The sequence below is a fragment of the Diorhabda carinulata genome, chromosome 1 (assembly GCF_026250575.1).
Source record: "Diorhabda carinulata isolate Delta chromosome 1, icDioCari1.1, whole genome shotgun sequence".
In the NCBI taxonomy this organism is placed as follows: domain Eukaryota; kingdom Metazoa; phylum Arthropoda; class Insecta; order Coleoptera; family Chrysomelidae; genus Diorhabda; species Diorhabda carinulata.
Genome location: NC_079460.1, coordinates 32047481 through 32058564, shown reverse-complemented (window position 1 = coordinate 32058564; position 11084 = coordinate 32047481). Strand labels below are relative to the sequence as shown.

Here is an 11084-nt window from a genome sequence, read left to right as displayed (position 1 = left end):
AGTTATCAATGTATCTTTAGGAACATAATTTAAAATCATGCCGAAATGGACTTATATCAAAGATAACGCTTCAGTCATAGCTAATTGGAGTAATCCAATTAACCATAATATATTTTCTGTGCAATTTAAAATAACATATGAAACATCGAAACGTCCTTACCACTTTAACATAAATCCAGCTACGACATGAGTTTTCTAAATAGAGGAGATATATCTTCAATTCAACTTTTCCATTTATTGAGCATGGGGATTATGAATTACTAACATCAATACAATCAAAGTAAGTTAATCACTTCATCGAAAGCTGTTTTACTACAATACCTCTACCAAATACCAAAAACTTATATAAAAACCCTTGCCGACAATTTTGTTTGATATACCTTAGGCGTAGATACCTCGTTGTATAAATTTATTATTTTCATAAATACTTTTAAAAATATGTATATCTTATGCGAAAAAGTATACGATAAAAGGCAATCGTATCATTGTAAATTGGACGGCATTTACGCCGTTATTTAGAAAGATGTATTTAATTGTAGTCCAACTTGGAACTTCATGATAATCAGCTGTAAAGTTTTTTATTTTTTTAGCAGATATTAATAAAGATTTAGGCCCGAACCGTCTTTGCTTCCAGTGTGTACTATTATATTGCGTTTCCCTTTGGAACATGGCCCATTCAAACAGCAATTTTTACTATTGTCAACGCAACCGAAATTTACTACATCGTGACTATCAAACCATGTTTCATCTAGATAAATTACTTGTCTATTAGAGCTTCGCTAGGTACTTTGCAAATACGGTCGAATTTATCAAATATTGGCAAATTGCTCAAAATTGGAAGATATATTGATGCAGCTATATATTATAGAAAGATTTAATCAAATATTCAACAAATTGTATGTGAATCACCTATAACGTGAAAATTACAAGAAATGGTACATATTCCAGCTAAACATGCTTAATCGAATCTATCCTCAGAAATAATTGATACACCACTATTTACAAAATATAATTGGCAAATTAAATAATAAAAGATATTTTTATAAGTTATAATTACGTAATGAAACGATATGGTTGTTGACAACGAATAGTTATAGGCAGGTACAAAAAGAAGTAGAAATACACATCCGCCATCGAACAAACATGTTGACATTCTTGTCAATCAATTGAATTGTATAACTGAGTTATATATGTTATTTATACTCTCATTACCTGCTTTTTTGGCAGACCAAATTATTGTAACTGACGTTGAACGAGCCAAAAAATTTGAAGAACTTCCGCAATCCAGTCATGGACGAAGATAGTAATTGGACTACCATTGTGAGATGTAATATGTGCGGCAAAATACCCGAAAAGGTCCCATTATATCAGTGTCCTTTAGAACATCAATATTGCATGGATTGTTATTTCAAATTACGAGATAGGTGCAATAAACCTATTCATAATGAGGCCACCTGTATTGTTTGTAAAGCTACGGGAATCTTCACCCAAAGTAAAATTAATGCGGATTATTTGCATAGAATCAAAGCTAGACCAGGCATCGGGAGACCTTACAGATATAACATCAATGAAATTGCCAATAAAGATTCTGAAAACTCAAGGTAACTATATTTTTTCATTAATATTCATAAATATGAAATTTGTAATCTATAGGTTTCCTGAAATGTTGGAAAACAAATAGTCTACATCTAAGATTCTGTTAATTTCTTCATATTTTAGACCATCCACTTCAAAGCTACCCAAAGAACAAACTGAGAGAAACATAACCCTTGAAAGTTTATTTGGTCTTCCATCAAAAGAGCTAAAACAATTGTTGAATAGGAAGACCAGAACCCCTGAAACATTACAATCAAATGAACCACTTAAATCCACATGTTGTTCACCTAGACCAAACCCTGAACATATAATTTTACAGCAGTCTAAAATACCAATAAAATGTCCACATGGGCCTTGCAAAAAAGTGATAACCACCTCATCTTTGATCTCACATTTCAAGTATGATCATGCAGGCATTCCCTCTCACAATATAAGAAGAGATAGAGAATTGTGCCTGAAGTTAAATGTTACAGACATAAAACATAACAATCATCATTGTTTGGGTATAATAACTGTGTATGAACCCAATACTACTGCCATTGATACTTGCAAACAGTATGTCCCCGTGGATTCATTTTGGCTATTGGTGACTGGTTTCATTGGACCTCATATTGATGATGCTTTGGTTATCATTTGGTTATTTTGTCCTTGCAAGGATTCTTATCATACTACAATTGAACTAAGTTCAAAATCAGGCACCATGGCATTTTCTACTTACTGCGAAGTACACACTTCCGCTCAAAATTTGGAATTTGAAGATATTGCTAGTAAGCTGCACTGCTTGTTGTTAAGTAGGACTTCAATAATTGCTTTACTAGAAGATGGACCTGAACTGGATTTAATGATAATCATACATTGAGGAATGGACTAAAATTTGAAGTATTGTATTTGATGTGAAATCAATAAATTTGATTTTAATATAAATTTGATTATGTGTGTAATTTTTGGTTGAAATTTACTGAAAACTATTTCTGATTGACAATTTTCCATTCTGATTAATTTTTTAGACTACCAATATAAAGGCATTTTTCAAATTGACAGAAATTTCTTTTAAGATAATATGTAAAGAATAATTTTTGATTTGTGACTCTTGCTTCATCCCTATCTCATTTTTAGTATTTGTAGATGATTTTCTTAATATCAGCAATTTTTTTATCCATAACTCTCTGTTTTCTGGCTTTTTTGTGCTCTTTTTGTTAGTGACCTTTTATTCATCATATGGAAGTAGAAAATAATATTTACTCATTGGTTGAATAAATAGTTAGAAAAAAGTTGTAAGAAAAAATACATTTTGCTTACTAGTTAATCACTTTTATGTCCAAGTTCTATATTTTGTTGCTTAATTATAGTAAAACCGGAATCTATGTAAGTATTCTATCATTTACAATCTAAGTAGAAATATGAATCCTCTCACATTTATCTGTATTTATACCGATATTTCACAAAATTCTATTGATATTACTTTTATATATATTTTTTCGATTACTTATAGTTGGAAAAAGTACAGAAATTTGTACTTGATAGGAAGTTACAATAAAAAAGATGAACTTTTTGAACTAGTTCCACAAAATGCAAATTAGGAAAAAATATTTATGTATGGTACACAATAGAATTGAAGAACTACAAAAGGTATTTGAAGTAGATAACACAAGTGGGTTGTTATAATTTAAATTTAGTATAATTATAGGTTACTAAGCACTTACTTAATTATTACAATACTTTGTAATATTGTATATGATTTCTATATTTATATTATATTTGATATTTGATTTCCCAATAATAATAATAAGTTGCAGGGTTTGCCATCTCATGGGTTTCAGAATTTTTTACTTGAGTACGATTTATGCGAATGCAATAAACTATCAATCTATCAATCTTTTTTTCAAATTGTCTCATACTGCATTAAATCTTCCTAGTTCAAAGTTTCCAATTAAATTTTTTAATTGGCAATTTGAACAATTATACCAAAATTCGTTACTATTTTCACTAGTTTCTTTCATGTTTAATAAATATAAGTGATTTTCATGGATATTAATGTGAATGGGTTATGGCATCATAATATTAAATCCTTTCAATTTGGTTTTATGTGTTATAAAATAAGGTAATTACGGGTAGGTCTATGTTTATATGTTTCTTGAAGAAGTTCGCTATTACTACACACTCTGGAAGATTTGCCTCCACCATGTTCTGGAACATCTAATAAGTATAATAGATAAGAGCTTACAGTATTAGACATGGGTGGAATGAAGACACGTGGTGCGCGATAGAAAACAATCCGGGCACAATAAAGTGATAGTCACCCAATTGTTAATAGCGTTATAATTAATGTGATATTTATGGTTTTATAAAGTTTTAAGTTTTAATTAATAAACGTGTACAATTTTATTGATGAACCTTACCAGCGATAAGTTGAAATTCATGTGTGTGTACTCATAACAAGAGCATAGGATTTATCAACAGGGATTTTTATCAAGTAGAATTCGAAAAGTTAGTTCGTTGTGAATTGTTTGTTGGAAACTTAATGTAAGATACACATCAAATTAAGTTGATGTGAACTACTTCTAATGTAAAATTTCGGGAAAAGGTAGATGTTCCATCTAAAAATGCCTGACAATTGATAAACCATAAAAGCTGATTTTTCTTAAATATTTAAACCAATCATATATATAATATGAAATTCTCAAAAAGATTATATGAAGTGGTTGTTTATTGTGAACAGAGAGAGGCAGATTAAAAAAGAAGTAAAAATATATATCATCATCATAACATCAAAGTAACATGTTGACATCCTTGTCAATCAATTAGATTTTTAAAACCACGCTATACATGTTATTATATTATTATTATTATTTCCTCAATTTGGCAGGCAAAATTATCGTATTTGAGTTGAATCAATTGAAAAAATATAGAAAACTCCCGCAATTCAGTAATGGAAGAAGATAATAACTGGACTACCATAGTGAAATGTAATATGTGCTCCAAAATACCCGAAATTATCCCATTATACCAGTGTCCTATAGAACATCAATATTGCATGGATTGTCATTTGAAATTGCGAGCAAGTTGCAATGAGTCCTTTCAAAACGGGGCCACTTGTGTTGTTTGTAAAGCTATGGGAATATTCACTCAAAGTAAGATTAATGCGGATTGTTTGGATAAAATAAAATCTAGACCAGGCATTGGAAGACCTTATGGATATAACGTTAAAAAAATCGCCAATAAAGATTCTGAACATTCAAGGTAAATATATTTTTTCATACATTGATATGATTCAGCTAATTGGGATCCGTGGGCTACCTGAGAGATAAAAAACAGATAGTAAACATCAGAAATTTGTTAATTTTGTAGGCCATCGACTTCAAAGCTGCATATACAAGAAATTGAGCCAAGTATAACTCTTGAGAGTTTATTTGGTCGTCCATCAGAAAAGTTGGAATTATTGTTGAACAGGAAGACCAGAAACCCCGAAGCAGTGCAATCAAATGAACCACATTGCTCATCACTTGAAGCTACAACTCTTTTGCCAAGACCAAACTCTGCACACAGCATTTCACAACAATCCAAAATACCAATAAAATGTCCACATGGGTCTTGCAAAAAAATGATAACCACTTCTGCGTTGATTTCACACTTCAAACATGATCATACAAACATTCCCTCTCGTGATATAAGAAGAGCGAGAGAATTGTGCCTTACATTAAATGTTACAGATATAAAACATAACAAGCATCATTGTTTAGGAATGATAACTGTATATGAACCCAATAAAACTGTCATAAATACTTGCAAACAGTATACCCCTGTGGATTCATTTTGGCTAATGGTGACAGGTTGTCTTGGACCTAATAATGATGCTTTAGTTATCATTTGGTTATTTTGTCCTTGCAAGGATTCTTATCATACTACAATTGAACTAAGTTCAAAATCAGGTACGATGGCATTTTCTGCGTACTGCGAAGTACACACTTCTGCTCAAAATTTGGAATTTGAAGATATTGCCAGTAAGCTGCACTGCTTGTTGTTAAGTAGGACTTCAATAATTGCTTTACTAGAAGATGGACCTGAACTGGATTTAATGATAATCATACATTGAGTAATGGAATAAAATTGGAAGTATTATATTTGATGTGAAATCAATAAAATAAATTTAAAAATTTTAATAATTAGTATTTAATGTGTAATTTTAGGTGGAAATTTTCTGAAAAATTCTATTTGCAAATCTTTCTGTTTAGCTAATTTAGACTACTGCCTTTTAACTACACAGAATTTTTTTACAATTGATGCTTTTAATAAATGAAATATTATAATTTTTCATTTTTGACTCTTGCTCTTTTATTTCACAATTATACTTGATAGTTTTTATAACAGTATTTTTCTATTAATGACCTTCCGACATTTTCCTTTATTTTTTATTAGTGCTTTTGTTCATTCGCCATATATGTAGAAGGATTTATACAGATCAAGTTCAGATGTAATTTTTAAAACAAGGCTTCAAAGAAAATAATAATCACTGAATTTTTAGATAGTCATATAAAAAATTAATTCAGGAATATATATGTATCTTTAAAAGTAATATAATATTATTCCTAAGAATTATGTTGTCTGGCTTTATTATTTCAACATAATTCAAGCCAATTATGAGTATATTATAATATCAATTGACATTTTAATTTTGTATTTGTACCATAATTTACAAACTATCACATTAATTTCATAATTTTTTCTGTTACTTTTACTATAGCTGGAAAACTACAGAAACATATACTAGATAGAAAATGATATGGAAAATAAGAAAAACTTACCAAACTTCGAGCATAATAAAAACGACCTTTATCTATGGCACACAATGAAATTAACTGGAAAAGTTACTTTGAGAAGTCAGTATTAAGTTTGTATAATTTTTTTGTAAATTTAGATTTGGTATACTTGGTGACTGGGCAGCTATGTAACATGTTCAAATGGCTTTACCTTTGTTGATTACTTAATCTGTTTCTATCATAATTATTTAGAGATAGGGTATTTAGTGGATCGGTGCAAACTTTTTGAAAACTGATGAAAGACATTATTTTGATCTTCTCAGTTGCTGTCCCCTTTGTACGAAAAATGAATTATGAGATTTTGGATATTTTGTCATTACTAACAAAACTGTGACACAAGCTGCATTATTTGGGATTTTCATTGAAACAGAACATGGTGACTACAAACATTGGACTATTTGTGTGATTCTAGTATGTCATTAATTATGTCTAAAACTTATATTGCACATCATCAACCAGCTTTATCTTCGAAAATACTTCAGAAAACTATTCCATTGTTGGATCTTTTCTACAACATATGAGTTATTAGTTCTTGAAACTATAACAGGTACAATAAAATCATTACGATGGAAATAGCCAACCATCATATTATCAAATTTAGTACTTTCTTATTAAGAATTATCACTAATTTTCAACATTTTTCATTAGAATTGATTATACTGTTTAATCATTATTGTTAAAACACTAATAATTTTTCTTAATTCTAGTGGTATTATGTGGTTAGCAAAGGGACTATATGTTAACGATTTTTCAGTTATTTTCGAATCATATAATATATTTTGGTATTCCAAAACCCTGATGTTAGTAACGAGCTATTGTGTTTAGAGACGGAAGCTAAATTTACTTAATTTGTCGTACATGTATGTTGAAAGTTCCTCACCATTGCACCTTCTCTCGGGAAAACTTATTTCTGTGAAAAAAAATTTCCCACTTAATTTATGTCTATTAAACTAGAAAGTGGACTGTCAGGAAAAGTGAGTCCTTTTTTTTGATATTGTTCCTAAAAATTTCAATACCTTCGAATATATCTTACAATTTATATAGCAAAAGTATAATCCACATACCTGTACGTATACCGAATCTCTTGGATAAATACTACTTGAAATGACTCATGAAAAAATTACAATTTAGCTGAAAGTAGATTACTTGTTATATAAGCACCAAATTATTAGAATTCAGTAAGTTCTGACATATCAAAGGGCATTGAACTTTCTCCCTATTTCATTTTTACATGATGTTCTTTATTAATCAATTCTAAAGAATTTTAAATTGAAATACTACCTGGTTTTTCAAGTTCCTTTGATACATATTTCAAAATAAAGCTAGATGTGTAAATTACCGAAAAAATAAGTCTCATTGGCTTTCTGGACTTGTGAATCTTATGGAGACGATAAAACTTTGATATTGTTAAGTTACAACATATAATTTATGTTCAAGTAGACTGGTGATGAAGTTGTTACAATTCCTAGCTAGGTTTTTTACACTTGTAATCTTTTTATTTGAATGATTTTTTGTAATGTTTGTATAAGGTCTCATTTTAATTCAGTTTTCTTTTCGAATGTTATCCAATCTTATTTCATTCATTTAAATATAATAATATAAACAATCCTTTTTCCTCAAACACTAGATAAAAAACACAGCCTTAAACAATTTTATTAGACTTCATCAATGTTGTTGAAAACCTTTCTATTAAACTTGATATTAAATCTATTAAATAAATGTAGTGTCTTCTGATGGCAATTTTTGTGAATTTGTTAAATATATTGATTGTTCTATTCCGAGTTTTGCCTGGAAGGGAAAAATCAACTGAGGTATTCGCCTCGACTCCAGTCCACACTGCTTCGCTTTCCAAGGCTACTGTACACTAATGTGTATGTTTTCTTATGGAAATTCTAATATCTTACAATTACTACTTTCAATATAAACTCTATTTCAAAGTATGGCAGATTCTTTATTCACCCTTTCAAAAATTATATCTTTGTTGTTTTTGAACGTACTAGCAGCTCTAGAAATTAATATATAGGATTCCGAACCAACTTGAAATAAAATTTTAATAGAAACATATAATAGAAACTTGAAACCTTCTGTACGTTATAAAATTATTTGTGCATTCAATTTATTATACATAGATGTTCCTAAATTGGTTGTTACTGGCTACTACTATAGTCTATATTAATTCATTTTAGGTTAGGCAAAGTTTTATTTCCATACCGTACAACTTAACATAATTTGAAAAATGTATGAACTAAATTTTTTTATTTATTAATATTTCATTTACATACTAAATTTTCGGATTTTTAAATTAAAACATACGCATTTTCAAGAGATCAGAGCTCATGCATGTTACATTACTGACGACAAATTGGCGATACTTCGTTATTTAAAGTTTCAATACAGTTTCGACACCAAAAAACCTTTTCACGAAAATTCTCAAACCATTATCAGCTGTAGTCTTATCTGTTCATTAGAAGTCTATATTGTTATTATTAAATGTATTGCAATTAATATAATACAATTGTTGCTTTTTGAATTGTAGCGATTAGGGAACAGAGTGGTCAGTGTAAAACTAGAAGAAACTATCATGTCTCTAACCTGAACAATGAGTATCAAGCAGGGGGACGAAGGTAATACTCTGCTCCCTCAAAAATCTGGTTCAGGATGAGGTAGGCCTACAACAGAGAAACCACAGTCGTGGCATTAACTACTATTCACAAAACATATTTTGAAAATGATAGGAGGGAAACTTGATTAGGTATATTTGTGATTAGTATTGTATATAAATATACTGGAATGCTGAGAAAAAATATACAAGCTGGTTGTGGAATACGAATAATAAGAGGCAGATTGAAAAAAGAAGTAGAAATGTATTTGTAGGGGATGGAATGAACAAGTTGACATTATTGTCAATCAATTAAATTGTACAACTTCGCTATAAATGTTATTATACACTTATTATCTGCTATTTTCGGCAGGCAAAATTATCGTAACTGACGTTAAATCGAGTGAAAAAATATAAAAACTTGCAATCCAGTCATGGAAGAAGATAGTCATTGGACTACCATGGTGAGATGTAGTATGTGCGGTAAAATACCCGAAACGGTCCCGTTATATCAGTGCCCTATTGAACATCAATATTGCATGGATTGTTATTTAAAACTGCGAGCGAGTTGCAATGGGTCTGCTCAAAACGAGACCACTTGTCTAGTTTGTAAAGCTACGGGAATCTTCACTCATAGTAAAATTAACATGGATTATTTGGGTAAAATAAAATCTAGACCAGGCATTGGAAGACCTTACAGATATAATATCAATGAAATCGCCAATAAAGAGTGTGCAAATTCAAGGTAAATTTTTTCTCTAATATCCATAGATATATTGAGATGAACATTTTTAGTTAACTGTGACCCGTAGTTCAATGATACAGTAAACACTGAATATTTTGTTAATTTCAGACCGTCGACTTCAAAGCTACCTAAACACCAATTCGAGCCGAAGATAACCCTTGAAAGATTATTTGGTCTTCCATCAAAAGAGCTGGAACTATTGTTAAGTAGGAAGACCAAAACCTCTGAGGCAGTACCACCAAATGAAGCCCATTGTTTATTACATGAACTATCATCAAGACCAAATTCTGCACAGAGCATTTCACAACAATCCAAAACACCAATAAAATGTCCACATGGGTCTTGCAAAAAAATGATAACCACTTCCACGTTGATCTCACACTTCAAACATGATCATGCAGATATTCCCTCTCATGATATAAGAAGAGATAGAGAATTGTGCTTAACATTAAATGTTACCGACATAAAACATAACAATCATCATTGTTTGGGGATTATAACTGTGTATGAACCCAATACTACTGCCATTGATACTTGCAAACAGTATATCCCTGTGAATTCATTTTGGCTATTGGTGACTGGTTTCATTGGACCTTATGATGATGAAGATGATGCTTTGATTATCATTTGGTTATTTTGTCCTTGCCAGGATTCGTACCATACTACCATTGAACTAAGTTCAAAATCAGGTACCATGGCATTTTCTACTTACTGTGAAGTACACACTTCTGCTCAAAATTTGGAGTTTGAAGACATTGCCAGTAAATTGCATTGCTTGTTGTTAGGTAAGACTTCCGTAGCTGCGTTATTAGAAGATGGACCTGAACTGGACCTCTCGATTACCATTCATTGAGTAATGGAGAAAATACCATTCATTGAGTAATGGAGAAAAATTCAAGTATTGTATTTGATGTGGAATCAATAGAATAAATTTTGGTACATATTCTTTTTTGTCTATAATTTTTGGTTCAATTTCATTAAAAAATATTATTTAGTTTTTAGACCACTTGGTATACATAAATTTTTAAACTTAGACAAATTTGAGGAAATTGCTGTTTTCAAATAAATATAATGTGTATACCTCAATAATTTTTCCCCTATCTAATAGTCTTAATCCCAACATTATATTTTATATAGTGTTGTATTGAATTTAATTTGAGTAAAATAATGACTATTTATTCACATATTCAATTTTTTTCCATACTAAAATTTCAGAAACCAAATTTTTTATGATTTCTTGTGTTATTTGTATTATAACTGGAAGAAGTACACAGATTATGAAATGCTATTTATCTATGGCATATAATAAAATTGAAGAAACTGGAAA

The 11084-nt window shown here is 30.1% G+C and overlaps 2 protein-coding genes across 4 annotated transcripts; both read left to right on the top strand.

Annotated features, from left to right (window-relative positions):
* The first annotated feature begins 1145 nt into the window (after positions 1-1145).
* Positions 1146-5806, top strand: LOC130895561 (uncharacterized). Of its 2 annotated transcripts, XM_057802929.1 has the most exons (3): positions 1146-1601; positions 1720-4836; positions 4945-5806. In XM_057802929.1, the coding sequence occupies exons 2-3, from the start codon at positions 4526-4528 to the stop codon at positions 5687-5689; spliced, it is 1056 nt and encodes a 351-aa protein (XP_057658912.1). In that variant the 5' UTR covers positions 1146-1601; positions 1720-4525; the 3' UTR covers positions 5690-5806. The 2 variants fall into 2 exon arrangements, with proteins under 2 accessions (XP_057658912.1, XP_057658922.1); XM_057802939.1 differs by lacking the exon at positions 4945-5806 and having other exon boundaries at positions 1720-2520.
* Positions 5807-7180: 1374 nt separating this feature from the next.
* On the top strand, positions 7181-10951 carry LOC130895550 (uncharacterized). 2 transcript variants are annotated; one of them, XM_057802916.1, is made up of 3 exons: positions 7356-7387; positions 8950-9757; positions 9866-10951. In XM_057802916.1, the coding sequence occupies exons 2-3, from the start codon at positions 9447-9449 to the stop codon at positions 10608-10610; spliced, it is 1056 nt and encodes a 351-aa protein (XP_057658899.1). In that variant the 5' UTR covers positions 7356-7387; positions 8950-9446; the 3' UTR covers positions 10611-10951. The 2 variants fall into 2 exon arrangements, with proteins under 2 accessions (XP_057658890.1, XP_057658899.1); XM_057802907.1 differs by having other exon boundaries at positions 7181-9757.
* Positions 10952-11084: the final 133 nt, after the last annotated feature.

Bases quoted from the DNA above. Each gene is read 5' to 3' on its own strand.
- LOC130895561 (XM_057802929.1), top strand. From the start codon at position 4,526: ATGGAAGAAGATAATAACTGGACTACCATAGTGAAATGTAATATGTGC. The intron at 4,837-4,944 runs GTAAATATATTT...TTAATTTTGTAG, and splicing joins AAAGATTCTGAACATTCAAG to GCCATCGACTTCAAAGCTGC.
- LOC130895550 (XM_057802907.1), top strand. From the start codon at position 9,447: ATGGAAGAAGATAGTCATTGGACTACCATGGTGAGATGTAGTATGTGC. The intron at 9,758-9,865 runs GTAAATTTTTTC...TGTTAATTTCAG, and splicing joins AAAGAGTGTGCAAATTCAAG to ACCGTCGACTTCAAAGCTAC.